General features: G+C 45.6%; 1 protein-coding gene across 1 annotated transcript; it reads left to right on the forward strand.

Moving 5' to 3' along the window:
* Nucleotides 1-1,038: 1,038 nt before the first annotated feature.
* Coil (coilin) lies at nt 1,039-14,112 on the forward strand. The gene is made up of 7 exons (XM_057776968.1): nt 1,039-1,303; nt 3,879-4,983; nt 6,004-6,090; nt 6,349-6,396; nt 8,531-8,600; nt 10,591-10,679; nt 13,028-14,112. The coding sequence occupies exons 1-7, from the start codon at nt 1,059-1,061 to the stop codon at nt 13,100-13,102; spliced, it is 1,719 nt and encodes a 572-aa protein (XP_057632951.1). The 5' UTR covers nt 1,039-1,058; the 3' UTR covers nt 13,103-14,112.
* The last annotated feature ends 2,983 nt before the right edge of the window (nt 14,113-17,095 follow it).

A 17,095-nucleotide genomic window follows, 5' to 3' on the forward strand; every position in this document is an offset into this window, starting at 1 on the left:
TCGCATGTAGAGTTCAACCCTTTGGTTTTGACCCCAACATCAAAAGAAAGTAATTGTGATTTAATCGAAAGTAATGGTGATTTAATCCAGAAGACCTACAGGATTAGAATCATAAGAAAACTTTTTTTTTCTCCATTTTTCCAGTGTCGATTGACTGCCAGGTCCCAACCATTCACTGATCTAGTGAACTTGGGCAGGCGTTGCTTAACTTCTCTGAACATTAAATTTTTAAAAAAATATTTTAAAATTTCTTTATTAAACCTCACTCTTATAATTTCTTCTAAAGTAACAGTACCTAGTCCACAAGTATTATCTCAAACGATGGATTTGTAGGGTTGGGACACACATTTTTTAAAAACATCTCCCAAATAGGTTAAGAGGTCATAATTTATACCTTTGTGGTACGGCTGGAGCCCAGGGCCACATGCATTTTAGAGGAAATGACTGTATCAACTGTGCTGTGTTGCCAGCAAAAGGTTACTGGTTTTTATTGTTTCTAGAGAACAAGCCTTGATTTTAATTATTTTAAGAAACTTTATATTTATTTAATTTTCTGATTCCCGACTTCTGCCTTCAACACTTTCACGATTTTTCTGCCTCAAGATAAGGAAAGCACACTTGATCTGGTCAAAGACACAGCACCCACGGAACCCGTGAGGCCCCAAGGACTTTGTTTTTGTTTGTTTTAGACACTCCCGTGAGAACTTTGGGTCTCACCGGACAAACCCCTAGGATTAGGCCTGGACAAACACATGTGGATTTTGGTGCTTTTCTGACCTTTTGGATATAAAGATAAAAGTTGGGTCAGGCTGCTTACTATTTTTACATGCTTTTTTTTTTTCATACACAAACCAATATCTTAGGAGACAGTGGCAGAAGGTTGGATATATTCAGACCTGGGAAAGAATGGAGTAGCTAGAGCTCACTACGGGACCCTGCAGTACACACTCTTGCCATTAGGCGGCGCGCGCCACCGGCCTCCGGAGCGGGCGAGCCGGCCTGAGCACGCCTCTCGGTAGCCCTGTGGAACCTCTCGGCTTCCGTTGAGCACGAGCAAGATGGCAGCCTCCGAGACGGTTAGGGTACGGCTTCAGTTTGACTATCCGCCGCCGGCCACGCCGCACTGCACGGTCTTCTGGCTTCTGGTGGACCTGAATAGATGCCGAGTTGTCACGGATCTCATCAGTCTCATCCGCCAGCGCTTCGGCTTCAGTTCCGGGGCGTTCCTGGGCCTCTACCTGGACGGGGGGCTGCTGCCCCCCGCCGAGAGCGCGCGCCTGGTGAGAGACAACGACTGCCTCAGGTGTGCGGGCGCGGGCGGGTGCGGGTGCGGGTGCGGGCGGGCGGGCGGGGGCGCGCTGGCTGCACCGCGCGGCCCCTGCAGAAAGGCACAGGCGCGAGATCCGGAGTGGTCCAGCCGGGATGGAGAATCCTTCCCTCGGGCGCTTCTGAGTCTGGGGCCACTAGACTCGGAGCAGCTCTGATGCTCAAGGGCAGGGCCAGTGGTCACCCCGCCAGGCTCCCTATGCTGTGCGCATGGCGCAAACCTGGCTTCGTACTCACAAAGATCCACCCGCCTCTGCCTCCTGAGTGCTTATAACGATGTTAATGATGTCCAAAACTACAGTGAAAACTGTTACAAGTAACGGTTGTAGCAATTGACAGGAAAATTCCTCCTAAATGCCGCAGATGAACAACTGCCTCTGCTACGTCTGTGGGCCTGGGAATGTAGCTCAGTAGTTGAATGAGTGTTTGTCTAGCTAGCAAGCCTGAGGCCTAGAGTCAGTCCAGGGAGCTAGAGAGGTGGGTTGCAATGAGCCTTGCTGGTAAATGGTGTAGATCATCATCATCATCAACTACATGTAAGGGCTGGTGAGATGACTCAGTAGTTACGAGCACTGTCTGCTCTTCTAGAAGATCCTAGTTCAGGGTTTCAGGGTTCAGGTCCCAGCACCTATGTGATAGCTCACTACAGTCCCAGGAAGATCTGACGCCCTCTCCTGGTCTTCATTGATACTGCACACACATGGTGCACAAACATTCATGCAGCCAAAACACCCAAACAAGAAAATAATGAATAAAATCTCAAAAAAAATTTTAAAAAGTCAACTAAATGTAAACGTTTGGGTTTTTGTTGTTTGGTTGTTTCTTGCTCCTTACAGCTGTCTTCGCCTGACAGATACATTTTGTGTGTGTGTATCTGTCTTGTCTGCATGTGTGCACATATGCATTGGGTGTGCGTGCATTTGTGTAAATTTATGCAGAGGTTGATACTTAGTGCCTTTCTCAATTCCGAGTCGCCTTATTTTGCTGGCTCCCTGACTGAACCTAGAGCCAGGCTAGGTTGGCCTGGCCAGTGAGCTCCAGGGATCCGTCTGCCTCTGTCCATCTCTGTTTTCCCGGTGCTAAGATCACAGACACACACCAGCACACTCGGGCTCCAAATATAGATTCTCATGCTTGAACAGCAGGCTCTCTGCTGACTGAGGCACTGGGGGAGACAGTTTCCTTAGTCCTGTTAATTTTTACTAGCAGCTTCCTCAGGGAGGGGTTGGGTCTCATCGACACCCCCCCTCACATCCAGGTGAAATGTTGAGAGGCCCAGTCCTGTGTAAGCGCATACCCTCCTGTGAATGGCTGTGTCATGTCAGAAGACATCTTTTTGCTGCATGTCTCCGCGTGATCTTATATTATTCCTTCTCCTCTCCTCTTTGATGTTCCCTGAGCCTCGGAGGGGGTGATATAAAAAGTATGGAATGTGCTGGGCATTGGTGGTGCACGCCTTTAATCCCAGCACTTGGGAGATAGAGGCAGGCGGATCTCTGTGAGTTCGAGGCCAGCCTGGTCTACAAAGTGACTTCTAGGACAGGAAGGAAGGAAGGAAGGAAGGAAGGAAGGAAGGAAGGAAGGAAGGAAGGAAAAGAAAAGGAGAGAGTCATAGCTACCAGCAGCCGAGAGAGCAGAGAGGGGTTGGGTGGACTTGTGCCCTTTATTCAGTCTTGAGACTTCAGTGGGAATGTCATCCAGAAACTCAAGAGATGTCATGGATGTAGTATCTGAGCTGATCACCCCATTGCCTTGCCAGGTTGATATAAACTTAATCATTACAAACTATCATGGAGCATGTGGGTGACTATAACTATTCAGAATCTAAGCAGAAATAGGAAAACACTTTATTATTTTTAAGCGCTTTATTAACATGTAGTTAATGCACATATTTTTAGTGTACAGTGTGTCATTTCAGGGTATGTATATATAACATGTAATGATTAGATCAGAATTGATTGTTATATCTGTTTCTTCATACTGTTTCTTTGATGTTGGGGTCATTAAAAGTCCTCTCTCAGACACGCCTTTAATCCCATCATTCAGGTAGCAGAGGCAGGGAAATCTCTGAGTTTAAGGCCAGCCTGGTCTACATAGTGAGTTCAAGCCACACAATACTACTAGTGTTGTCAAGCGAGAGAGAGAGAGACAGAGAGAGAGACAGAGAGAGAGACAGAGAGAGAGAGAAAAGGAAAAAGGGAAATCCTCTCTTGTGGTCTTTGGGGCTGGTTGGTCAGTGTCCACCACTGTTGCCTGTGCTGCAGAGGAACATTAGAATTTAGTCTTTCTGTGTATATGCACGTCTTACCTTCCCTTACCACCTCCTTAGGTTCCTATTCTAGTTTCTTCTTCTTTGAGATCTTTTCTTTTAAAGTCTTAATATAAATCACACGTGTGGCATTTGTCTTCCTGTAGCTGATTTACATTAGAGTCGTGCCGTGTGGATCATTTTGCAGAGTCTTTCATCCCTCAGCCGTATGCCGGTCCGCAGTCCTGGCACACGTAACTGCCTCCTGTAGCTGTGATTGCTAGCCTCTCTCTTCTTTCGACAGGGTTAAATTAGAAGACGGAGGACTCCCTGAGAGTCTCATAGTAAGCAATGGGGGCGACTCCCACTTTCCACTCAGAAAAGCAAAGAAGCGGACTTTGAAGTTGGTGGAGGATGAAGAAACGGACCTGGGTTACAAGTGCTCAAAGAAGCAGTGGAAAAAGCAAGAGGACAGCAGCCACAATGACAAGGCCTTGGACTTGGAGACAAAGCCTGTTCAGGATGAAGTGGGGAGGAAAAGCAAGAGAAAAAGCAAAGTGACGGGCACCCTGGAAGAGGAGGAGGAAGAGGCCAGAAAGAAGTCACCAAAAAGAAAGGAGAAATGTGAACCTAAGAAGCAGACCAAGGCAGCCAAGTCTCCCAAAACACAGGCGCCCAAGGAGTGGAACTGTGGCTCACCCAAGGGCTCCCCCAAAGGCTCCCCCAAAGGCTCCCCCAGAAGCAGCATTACTAAAACCCGGAGGAAAAGCAGTGCAGGGCCAAAAGGGAGCCCAGGCTACCTGTCAGACTCGGATTCCTCTCCAGAGTCGGTCAGCGATGGCCACTGCAGCGTCACAGTGCAGGGGCTCACCTTTTCAGAGAAACTCACAGCTGAGCTGTTGAAAGATGGACCTGCCACAAAAACTGCAGCTGCCAGCAGACAGGCCTCAAAGGCCGGCTTTCCCTTCAGCTCTGGCAAGAGCAAGACCACCAGAACCTCGTCATCCAGTTCAGACTCGAGTTCAGAGTCAGAAGACCAGTTTGTGGTGTCCAAGAACATCTCTGAGGGCGCCTCAGACTTCTTAAAGACAGCTGGCCTCTTTGCAGGGCAAGGGTGTCCAGGGCTCACGTTGCAGACGCCGGGTGTCACGGGATGGAAGCCTTCTGACTCAAACAGAGGCAGACAAGCTTCTGGTCCTCCTTCCAGTGTACCCGTCCCCACCAGTTTGGGAAGAGGCTGGGGACGAGGAGAGGACTTCTTGTTTGGGAAGGGACTGAGGGGCCGGGGTGTACGGGGCCGAGGTCGAGGCCGCGGACATGCTGTCTCTTGCATCTTAAATAGAAGTTCTGAGAGTCAAAAGCAGAAGCAGTTAAATGACATCCTAACAAATTCGTCCACTGTGATCCAGGTAAGTTGCCACACCAACTCCAGTGTCGTCTGTGTGACATGACATATGTCATTATTTAGGACAGGAGCTATGTGTCCTATGGGACTAGGCTTCCTGGAGGTCAATGGCAGACAGCCCGGTATTAGCCACCGCTGAGGCATTGACGGGTTTCTCGATTAGCTGGCTATGCGGGATATGGGCTTTGCACAATCTCTTTCATAATAATGATAGTCTTTATATATACAAAACGAGGATCATTCTCTTCAGGAACAGCTCTGGGATAAGGAAGCACAGTATGGGAATGTATAAGACTATAGCAGAACCTTTGTCATACACGGGAAGTATGATGAGCAAGGGAATAGATGGGTTAATGTTGATGGACAAAGACTGTTATATTATACTTTGAACTTTATGGATAGGCTTGCTAGATCCCAACCCCCATGATGTCTGCTGCATAAGAAGGTACTAAAAAGTATAGTTCAACAGGTGCAGAGAACTGATTAGGTATATTTGATCACTAGATGAAATAAAGGGTTAGGAAGAGGAAGGGCCATGATATTGATAATGAGACAGAAACCTTCTATTCATAAGATGAAACCACTTGCCTGAGGTTTACGTTCTCAAGGACAAGATTTCCTCTTCTAAGGATGCTTTATGTCTAACACCTGTCCCTGATAATGTACTTTTCTTAAATATTGCTGATGAAGCTTTCATACTGTGCCAACCAATGACACATGACCTTCTGATTTCTTTGTTTGAATACTATATAATGAAAACATGAATTCAGTAAAATCGCAGCAGATTCCAACCACTCTCTTGTGTGTTGTGTCTGTCTGTCATTCACCAAACTTGTGCCTTCCTGTTACCAAGACCCTGCTTCTCCCACGGTCTGAGTGGCTCCCCTGAGCCGGTCCGTGGCAGTAAGTATTTACTGTGTGTGAGTTGGCCTCCTCTGTTCCCCATGGAGTGTATTTCAGCTCTGTGGCATGGCATGGGATCTGCTTTTCTCTCCAGTAACGAAATCACATGACTGTTTTCCAGAATCCTGTAGAGACACACAAGAAGGACTATAGTCTGTTGCCACTGTTGGCAGCTGCCCCTCAAGTCGGCGAAAAGATTGCGTTTAAGGTATATGTTAAAACAGCACCAGCTCTGACAAAGGCAAGATTCCCATCCCCCACATATACACAAAGCTTACTTAGTGAGTCTTGCTAAGTAATGGTCTCCAGAAACTGTCTGCCGATGTCAGAAGTCATGGTGGGGCCTCAGGTGGGTGGGAATGTGCGCCTCTTCATGGCCCCTGTTCCTGGAGTAGGAGGGAGCAGCCCCAGGAGGGTGAGGGTCTGACGGGCAGTGTGGACCTGTAGGATTTGTCTTCTTTTTTAGCTTCTGGAGCTCACATCGGACTACTCTCCGGATGTCTCTGACTACAAGGTAAGGCTGTCTCAATGAGCATCATAAAGTCGGCTGGTTCTGCGGGATGCACCTGTTGTCCAAGTTATTCAGGACACTGAGGCAGGAAATGGTTTGAGCCTAGGAGGTCACAGCTAGGCTGGGCAATATAGTGAGCCTGCATCTCTTGAAAAACAAAGAAGATTAAACTGTCACCATGTCAGAAACTTGTCCAGTGTAGCAGCACCCGCCTTTAATCCTGGCACCCAGGAGGCTGAGGCAGGAGAATTTTAAATCTGAAGTGAACTGGGCTTACATAGAGAGATCTGTTTCAAATGTTTTTAAATAGATGGAGTATGGGGCTGGAGGGATGGCTCAGTGGTTAAAAGCACTGGCTGCTCTTCCAAAGGTCCTGAGTTCAATTCCCAGCAACCACATCGTGGCTCCCAACTATCTATAATTTGATCTGATACCCTCTTCTGGTGTGCAGGCGTATATGCAAGTAGAGTACTCATATATAAAAAATAATTAAATCTTTTTTAAAAATGAAGTGTTGGTATATTTGAATAATACTTGCATGGCTAATATAGGCACTTTTGGTAAATAATGTCATAAAAGAGGATGTGGTCCTGTGGACGTTTGCGAGGGTCACTGTGAAGTCTCCCAGTCTTCTGTGGCTGACACCCAAGAATAAAACAGGGTGAGAATGATGAGCTCACTTGGAGCACAGGGGCTGTTGTGCTGCTGAGGGCCAAACTCAGGTCCTGTCTAAAAAATAATAAGTAAATAAAAAGCCCCTCTGGCCTGTGTCCAGAGAACCAGAGTAGGTACTGAGTGGTGGGACTGGAGAGGTGGCTCAGCATGAAGAAGTGCTTGCATGCTTTTTTTAGAAAGGACTAGTGTTAGCCGGGCAGTGATGGGCGCCTTTATAATCCCAGCACTCAGGAGGCAGAGGCAGGCGGATCTCTGTGAGTTGGAGGCCAGCCCAATCTACAAGTCAAGTTCCAGGTCAGCCAGGGCTTTTACACAAAGTAAACTTGTCTTACAAAGCAACAACAGAAAGCTCATTGGTTAGTCTCAGTATATGGCCCCACAGCTGCCTCACCATTGCCACCCATATGGGCAGGACAATGGGTCCTCTTTTTAAGTTTTTGTTTGTTTGCTTTTTGAGACAGGGTTTCTTTGTGTAGCCCTGACTATCTTGGAACTTGCTCTGTAGACCAGACTAGCTTCGAACTAGAACTCAGAGATCTGTCTGCCTCTGCCTCCCAAATTCAGGGATTAAAGGGAGCACCACCACGCCCAGTTTAAGTTTTTTTTTTTTATGAGTTATTTATTTTTATTTTATGTGCACTGGTGTTTGATATGTTTCTGCCAATGAAAAGTCCAGATCAGACCAGATTAAAAGCAGATAAATGCAGGTTTATTGGGTGTAGCTCTCAGATGAGGTCACCGGACCAGAGAAGTCATGTGCCTGAACTAAGGTAGGGAGGTTTTATAGGTGAGGGTTAATGGCATGCCAGCCAGGTGCTGGGATTGTACCCAAGTATGGTCAGAAAACAAGCCCCCGGGTGGGCTCTTGGGTGGGCTGGTCATGTCAGAAAGGCAGATTGCATCAGCTACCAGAAATGGGTAATTGGACTTTTGGCGCCATTTCTTTGTTGAGAAGTTTCTCAGTGCCCAGGAGGTGGGGTGGGGTGGGGTGCTGGGTAAGGAGGATGGACCAGGTTTCCTAGCAACGTGCCTTCCTGTCCCTGCTGGGGGCGGGGCTGTGCATAAGGCTTAGAGTGGCCCCAGCAGTGCTAGGAACCCAAGCACCACTGTTTCTGTGTCGCTCTCCCAATGAAAGCTGTGATGCTGGTCCTCACTTGAACACATTGCTTTAGCCTGCCTTCCTCCTTTCACCCCATCAATTTTGGGGACCTGTTATAATTGTTTTCCTTTTGTCAGCTGCTGTATGTATCCATCAGTCATGACTAACGTTTATCTAGTTTACCTTTAACGATATTTCAGTATATTCAGGTAGAATTGCTTCTTTCTATTCCCCTACATGTTGATTTGTTGAGATAAATTTATATTACAAAAAAGTAATTTCACTGTCTACTTACTTAGTGTCCTTTAGTACATTACAGTGCTTTACATGGAGATTTTTGACTTGGTCTTTTGTTTTTGGAAGGAAGGGAAAATTCTAAGCCACGACCCAGAGACCCAGCAAGTGGAAATAGAGGTCCTCTCATCCTTGCCAGGTGCGTCTTTAGGAGCGGGTGCGGTGCGCCAGCCTCCATCCCGCGGTGCCTTCTGAGCAGTCTCTCACCTAGAGCTGTGCCCTCCCTTGGCCTCCACTCGCCTGGCCCCAGGATAGGTACCATTCTCTGATCTCCACCGCCTGTCAGCACACTGTAGCCCTGGGAACCTGTGCACCTTCTCCTTGGATGCAGACTTTGGTCTGCTTGTTTTTTGTTTGTTTGGTTGATTGGTTGGGTTTTGTTGTTGTTGTTTGTTTGTTTGTTTGTTTCTCTGTGTAACAGCCCTAACTGTCCTGGAACTAGCTCTTGTAGACCAGGTTGGCCTTGAACTCACGAAGATCTGCCTGCCTCTGCCTCCCGAGTGCTGGGATTAGAGGCGTGCGCCACCACCGCCCGGCTGGCTGGTTGTTCTTATCACTGTCGTACACTTTTGACAGGAGATTATAAGTATCGGTGAATTGCGAGAACAGTTGCTTTTGGAAACCTAAACTGAATGCTTAGTTAGGGAGGTTACAGGAAAACTGCAGTTCAACTGTTTGCAGACATCAGCTGTAAAAGATCAAAAGGAAACTCAGCAATGGTGTTGGCCTTTAGTCCAGCCCTTGGGAGGCATAGGCAGGGGGATCTCTGAATTCAAGCCAGCCTCGTCTACAAAGTAAGTTCCAGGACAGCCAGAGCTACACAGAGAAACCCTGTCTCAAAAACAAAAACAAAAAAAAAGAGAGAGAGAGAAACTTGTCAGCTGAGCTGCTGCATGGTATTAGGAGCTCAGAGGGTCTGAGCTTTGAAGGGAGCATGGCTGTCCACAGTGAGGAAGCTGCAGGAGGCAAGTGTCCACGCACGCACAGAGGTGGCTGCTTTAGTTTTCTCTGCCTGCTCTCCTAGATCCGAGCACACGTTATGTGTTTTATAGGTTTTTTTTTTTAATTTCTTTATACAGTAAAGATGTTTAAAGTTTGGGGGTTTTGTTGTTGTGTTTGTTTTAATTTCAGTTTTTTGGGTTTTGTTTTTGGAGATTTTCGTACATGAGACTGTATTCACATCATTTTTACCGCTCTTCTACCCCCTCTAACTTCTCCTGTGTCCTGTCCCCCCACTCCCAGTTTTTTTTTTAAACATGTATTTTGTGTATGTGTGTGTATTTAGGCATGCACTAGTCAAGACAACTTGCAAGAGTCAATTCTTTCTGTCCACCACGTGGGTCCTGGGGACCACACTCAAGTCCTGGGCTTGTGCAGCAAGCACTTTTGTTTGCCGAGCCCTTTTGCTGCTCTTCCCCATGTTTTGAGCTGGAGTCTCTGTAGCCAGTGATGACCTTGAACTTCTGAGTTTCCTCCTGAGTGCTAGGATTACAGATGACCACAACCATGCCTGGTTTTATGGGGTGCTGGGAATTGAACCCCAGGCTTTATGCATGCTAGATAAACACAGTGCCAACTGAGCTGCATCCCTGGTGAGATTTTCAATGTTTTGATGATTTTTTTTTTCCTGAGACAAGGTTTCTCTACGAAACAGTTCTGTCTGTCCTGGAACTTGCTCTGTAGACCAGGCTGGCCTCAAATTCTGCTTGTATGGTTTTAGCTTGTATGATCATTTTTCTGATCCCATATTATTGTGCAAGGCTGAAACCTGCTCATGTTTCCAAGTTTAGGCATACATGATTTTTTGAAAACATCAACATCCCATACCTTCCCTTGTTAAACAAAGATTATCTTTGGGGATTATTTTGTGGTTGCACATTTTATATTGGATGTATTCTGGGTTTTTCAAACCCATGTCATTCTGATGAAGGGACGCTTATCTCTGATAAATGATAAGAAAATCCTCTTGCTGGCACAGTCTGTGTCTTATAAAGCAGTATACCACACTTTCCTGTATGTCCTCAGCCTTCACAGCAGTTTCCCAGTGATTGGAAATCCTCGTGGGGAACATTTTAACCACGGATATATATCTATATCTTACTGTCCTTCTACCTACCCTCTGGTTTCAGCTGTGAAAGAACCTGGGAAGTTTGATTTGGTCTATCACAATGAAAACGGAACTGAGGTGGTGGAGTACGCCGTGACACAGGAGAGGCGGGTAGGCGAGCTGCTCTTAAAACTTTTGACTGATGAGGGGAGGGGGCGGATTATGAAAGGTGACATTACAGCTTCCTGAACTGCTTGTGTTAAAACCCTGGAGGATCAGGGCTCTGGGGCATTTAATCTTCCTGTGGAGTAGCAAACAAGTTCCAAAACAAGGTGCTACCACGGACCTCCCAGAGCCCACGTGACAACACACACACCTTGTATAAAAGCATAGTGCTTACTGAAAATTGTCCTTGTGTAGGTTCCCGTAGGAAAGGGGCGTATGTCAGACTTTATATTACCAAATACCCTGAGAGCCATTTCTGTAGCTTCAGCTTAACCACGTGACCAGACTCAGCTCAAGAAGAAATACGAACTCAGAAACCTCTGTCATCACAAGGTGTTACTGTCCCTCAGGTTCCCCAGTCCCGGCCTAAGTGACATAGATGGCATACAGAATGACATAACATGGTGATTCAGCTGTTCTCTGATACTCGATTTTAATGTTTAAATTACACTTATTATTGTGTGTGCATATGCTACCACGTGCATGTGAAGGTCAGAAGCCAACTTTCAATTGTCTGTTCTTGCCTTCCACCATGCGGATCCTGGGGATTGAACTCAGGATGTCAGGCTTGGCAGCAGGCACCTTTACTTACTGAGCCATCTTGCCAGCCCTCACGTACGAGACAGAGCACATGGTCTACGTGTTTCCCTCTGTTCAGAGCTAGCAGTCAGTTGCTGGCAGTAGCTTCTTGGCAGCTTGATTATAGTTAAGAATGCTTCCTCTCTGTACTCATATTTGAACTCTAAGCCTGTAGAGACCCAACCAAACTGTGTTTTAAGATAGAAGAGCCTCTTAGGATTTCTTCCTAGAAACATATTCTTAGGGTTTGTGAAAGTATCATCTCTTATACTTTTTTGTTTGGTTATTCTTTTTTGTTTGTTTTGTTTTTTGGAGACATGGTTTCTTTGTAGCTTTGGAGCCTGTCCTGAAACTTGCTCTGTAGACCATGCTGGCATCGAACTCACAGAGAACCGCCTGTCTCTCTCTCCCAAGTGCTGGGATTAAAGGCTTCATCTCCTATACTTCTATGTTTGCAATATTTTTTATAATTTTTGTTGAAATATGTTCCTAGAAAAATTGCTAGCAGAAAACCTGTAGTTTTTCCTTTTTGACACTAGATGGCTCTCATCACTCACCCTTACCTAGTGCTTGGGGCGTCTCTCTTGGTAAATTGTGCGGTAGTTCCTGTCTCAGGCAGACTAGGGTAAGTTAACTAGAGAGTGGCCCGGAAAGGTGATCAGCCACCTCGTGCTGGCCATGAGGCCCCATCTAGCCCTCAGAGTCACTTCTCTATTGTCGAAGGCCAGCCTCACCAAAAATGCCGTTTTCCAGAGTGGAGGCATGGGAATTTAGAACTATAGGAAAGAATATGAAATGCGAACAAAAATAATAAAACATAGAAACATGTAGGATAGGATCGGGAGGGAATTTTTCAGTGAGTACTAAAAATTCACCCCTGTTTAATTTCGAAATGGTTAATATATTCCTGACCTCAAAAGGTAGGAGTGAAACAAAAGACTGCATTAACACACAAACTGAAACTCAAGGGCTACATTTGTTGCTCATTACCTAGACTCACGCCCTAGACACTCTAGGCAAACCATTTCCTGGGTGGAATCCCAAGTTATTTCCATAAAGGGAACTAGAACTTAGTTGGATCCTTAGACTTTTGTTTTATGTACGGAACCAACTACTTCCCTGTTTCAGCACAAGGGCTGGCAACTAGCCACTCCTGTGGACAATAGTCTTGAGAGAGCAGAACTCTGATTTACATACAGGTGGATCTTTGCTTGAGGTAGAAGCACAACAACCTCGAATGAACTAAAAACCAGTTCCAGTCTCTTTGGGCCTCCACAGTCTATAAGGCAAATCCTTTTTTTTTGGTTTTTTGAGGCAGGGTTTACTCTGTAGCTTTAGAGCCTGTCCTGGAACTAGCACTTGTAGACCAAGCTGGCCTCGAACTCATGGAGATCCACCTGTCCACCTGTCTTCTGCCTCCCAAGAGCTGGGATTAAAGGCGTGTACCGCCACCGCCTGGCTAAGGCAAATCCTTCTGATACCTCGTAGCAGCCTTCTCATCACCCAGACTTGACTCTAAACCAAAGGCTGAAATATGTTTAATGTAAACTTAGCTGCATTTTGAGTAACTGAACTCAGCTTACTAGTATTGAAATTATTCTTATTATTCAACCATTCTGCACAGAAATTTATTTAACTAACCTCCGATTTATAGCTGCAGATCTCTGTGACATCAAAATGAATTGGTTAAATGGGTGTTTTGTGCTTTTCCACAGATCACTGTGCTCTGGAAAGAATTGATTGATCCGAGACTGATTATTGACTCCTCAAGTAGTATCTCAAGTAAATAGGGTGTCTTCACATAACCTCCGACCTTGTGGCCTCGCATTCCATAAGAATTGTTTGTGACCGTGACCATAGCCTGAAGTTTCAAAAAGAAGATCAACTATCGTTTGAACTTTCTGTTATCTTCACTTTACCATACTAGAAAAAGAATCTACCTCACCATTTAGAGTAATATGGGTGTTTGTTCGTAGACCTTTATTTCCCTCGGCTAAATTCAGTAGCGCCATTGAAAACTGCCCTGTGGGCAGACCAATATGGCAGTGTGCTTGCTCTCTTCCACCTCTGGCCCGCCAGTAGCAATCGTCAGTAGTTTACAGTGCACACGTGAGATCGTGCTGTGCATCTTGTGGTTTTTTTCTTTAGGGTCACATTTGAAATACTAAGGCATGTTTCTTGACCTAATTTTTTCACATGTGAATCGCTCTGTAAGCTCTGGGCGTCTCACGCATTCTGAGTGTTTTATGCTCATCATCCTCAAGACCTGGGAGAGGTGGATTCAGTGCAGAGGATGAGTTAAGGAACCTTTCACACTTTTCCAATGGTAAAATACAGGATCCCCAGGGCCCTGTGCGGAAAGCAGTGGCAAGACAACCGTGTTGTACTGCCTGGAAGACAGCAGGCCTCCTACTGCCAGAGGCTGGCCATGAACCTCAGACCGGGGGCAGTGGCTTCGCCACAGGATGCCAGGAGCCTGGCTCAGCATGCTGAAGCAAGGATCTTGAACAGAAATTTTTTTTTCTGTTACCACTCAGCAAAGCTAAAGGCTGAATAAAAACTGGGAAATTGCCGGGCGGTGGTGGCGCACGCCTTTAATCCCAGCACTTGGGAGGCAGAGGCAGGTGGATCTCTGTGAGTTCGAGACCAGCCTACAGAGCAAGTCCCAGGACAGGCTCTTAAAAGCTACAGAGAAACCCTGTCTTGAAAAGACAAAAAAAACCTGTGAAAATTGCTTTCTTTTAACAAAAACTTGGATCCCTCCTACAGCTTTGCAGATTTTTAAATAAAATCATATTGAACTCAATTTCCAGGCTGAGTCAGCATTTTTTAAAATTATTTATTTATTTATTATGCATACAATATTCTGCCTGTGTGTATGTCTGCAGGCCAGAAGAGGGCACCAGACCTTATTACAGATGGTGTGAACCACCATGTGGTTGCCGGGAATTGAACTCAGGACCTTTGGAAGAGCAGGCAGTGCTCTTAACCACTGAGCCATCTCTCCAGCTCCCCTGAGTTAGCATGTTTGAGTCCTTCAAGTAGTCTTATTGGTTTATAATCATTTTCATAACACGGCGGTTTACTTTACACCTGGGAGGCCAAAGACAAGAAGTTTATAAGTTCAGGAACAGCCTGGGCTACATAGCAAGATATTGTCTCAAAAAGAGTTCTCATCATTTGCTTTATGACTCAAGCCTGTTGTCCATATGATCTGGAAGCTGCTGGATCAGTGAAGATGCTGTTCATTTAATCTACAGAATGTCAAAGTGTGTGTTTGTGAATGTGTACGTTTTACTCTAGGAGGGCAGCTCAGTCCTAAGTGGGGGGACTTGAGCTGTGGGGCTCTGTGTAGCACACTGTTTCCAGGACTTGGAAACTGATTGAGATAAGTAGTCAGTGTTGACTGGGCCCAGAAGTGTTGACCGGGTGTGTTTATCAGCGTGTGAATTGCCCTGCTCTCTATACTGGTAAACAGAGTGCACAGAAAGATGATAAAATCAGTTTAGGGTTTAGAAAAAAAGCACTCGGCAGCCAGAGGTAGGCAGATCTCTGTGAGAGTTCGAGGCCAGCCTGGTCTACAAGAGCTAGTTCCAGGACAGGTTCCAAAGCTACAGAGAAACCCTGTCTCGAAAAACCAAAATGAATAAATAAATAAATAAATAAATAAATAAATAAATAACCAAAAAAACCAAAAAACCTACCAATCTTTTGCTTTATTTGTATATACACAGCCATGTGTGGACCTGGGTCCCCTGTAAAGTATTTGTGTGTTTTCTTTATAAAGGACTGGAAAAACACACACTGCTTTTACAGAGACCTGAGCTAATTCTCACCATGTGTCCGATGCCTTGAGCACCGACTCATATCCCCCCCCACAAACACACAATTTAAATCTTTAACATACACACAAAATAAATCTTTAAAAAATAAAAAATAAATTTTTTAAAAATATTTATTTATTTGTTATGTATACAATAGTCTATCTGTGTGTATGCCTGCAGGCCAGAAGAGGGCATCAGACCTTATTACAGATGGTTGTGAGCCACCATGTGGTTGCTGGGAATTGAACTCAGGACCTTTGGAAGAGCAGGCAATGCTCTTAACCACTGAGCCATCTCTCCAGCCCCCATAAAAAATAATTTTTGACACAGGGTCTAGCTATGTAGTGCCAGCTGGCCTGGAACTCTTGCATTGTAGACCAAACTGGCCTCAAATTCACAGAGATCTGCTTGCCTCTGCCTCCTAAACTCTGGGATTTAAGATATGAGCCATCATGCCTGACTGAAAATAAAATCTTTCAAAAATCAAAATAAGGTGGAAAGGAATAGGATAGTGGAGACCTCTGGCCTTTTTTTTGTCCCCTCTCTTTTTTGACTTTTGAGACAGGGTTTTCCTGTGTAGTTTTGGAGCCTGTCCTCGGACTCACTTTGTAGACCAGGCTCCAGGCTGACCTCGAACTCACAGAGATCCACCTGCCTCTGGAAGAGCAACCAGTGCTCTTAACTACGGAGCCATACCACCAGCTCCCGAATTTTTTTTTAATGTGTAGGGATGTTTTGTTTTCATGTGTGCCTGTGCATTGTGTGCATGTGCTGTGCCCACAGAGGCCAGAAGAGGGCGCAGTATCTCTTGGGACTGGCATTACAGACAGTTGTGAGCTGCCATGTGGGTGCTGGGAATTGAACTCCAAGTTCACTGCAAGAGCAACAAGTGCTCTTAACCTCTGAGTTAACTCTCCAGCTCCAAAGTCAGAATATTGTTACAGCACCTGGAGAGGCTGAATTCACAGAGCTGGAGAGATGGGTGGATGGCCCAGCTTTTAAGAGCGTCTGGAACTCCAGTTCCAGGGAATCCGATGCCATCTTCTGACCTGCATGGGCACAAAGTATACATGTGGTGCACATACATGCAGGCAGAACAATCATATGCATAAAATAAACCTGAAAAATTGTTAAAAGAAATCAAATTCACAATTCAAAGCTTTATCTTGGAGAAAATTCCAGACCATGATATTTTCCATCAAACATTGATGAAACACAGCTCTTTCAGAATAAAAGGCATTCTCAAGTCACCTTTATGAAGATAGCACCTATGACCCAGCTGGCACCGCTTAACATGTCTAATGCGGTCCTAGACCACCATCCCCTTGGATCACAGTAAGCATTGTGTCCTCTGGACACCCAGAAGGTTTGCATCCACAAGGTGGTGCTGTTGAGAAGCGGGAGGGAAGGTTCTCTATCCTGACAGGCTCTCTGACTGCCAGGCATTCCGGACACAATGTGCTTCTATACCACAGATTCAAAGCAAAGGGACCAACTGATCATGAAGTAGAACCCCGAACAAAGGAGTCGAGGTTCACCCTTCCCTGTTATTCTGTCCTCTCTTGTATTTCATCACCATGATGAGATGCTAACCCCACATCTGTAAAAATATTAGCAAATCCCGACTGTGGTTGTAGTTCAATCTAGTGCTTGCCTAAAACATACAGAGCCCTAGGTTACAACCACAACCCTCATAAACTGGGTGTGGTGATACATGTCTATAATTAGTACTTTAGAGGTGGAGGCAGGAGAATCAGGTGTTCAAGGAGAGAGAGGAGGAAGGAGGAAGGAAGAAGAAAAGGAAGAAGGAAGAAGAGGAGGGGGAGAAAGAAGAGAGAGAGAAAGAAAAAAAGAGAAAGAAAGGAAGAAAGAAAAAGAAAGAAAGAAAGAAAGAAAGAAAGAAAGAAAGAAAGAAAGAAAAGACAAATGGGCCTGCAAGATGGTCCATCAGGTAAAGGT

Source organism: Chionomys nivalis, chromosome 7, assembly GCF_950005125.1.
Source record: "Chionomys nivalis chromosome 7, mChiNiv1.1, whole genome shotgun sequence".
NCBI classification, from domain to species: Eukaryota; Metazoa; Chordata; class Mammalia; order Rodentia; family Cricetidae; genus Chionomys; species Chionomys nivalis.

Coding starts and splice junctions, on each gene's coding strand:
- Coil (XM_057776968.1), top strand. CDS start 1,059: ATGGCAGCCTCCGAGACGGTTAGGGTACGGCTTCAGTTTGACTATCCG. Junction 1,304..3,878: donor AGAGACAACGACTGCCTCAG/GTGTGCGGGCGC, acceptor TTCTTTCGACAG/GGTTAAATTAGAAGACGGAG. Junction 8,601..10,590: donor GGTCCTCTCATCCTTGCCAG/GTGCGTCTTTAG, acceptor CTCTGGTTTCAG/CTGTGAAAGAACCTGGGAAG.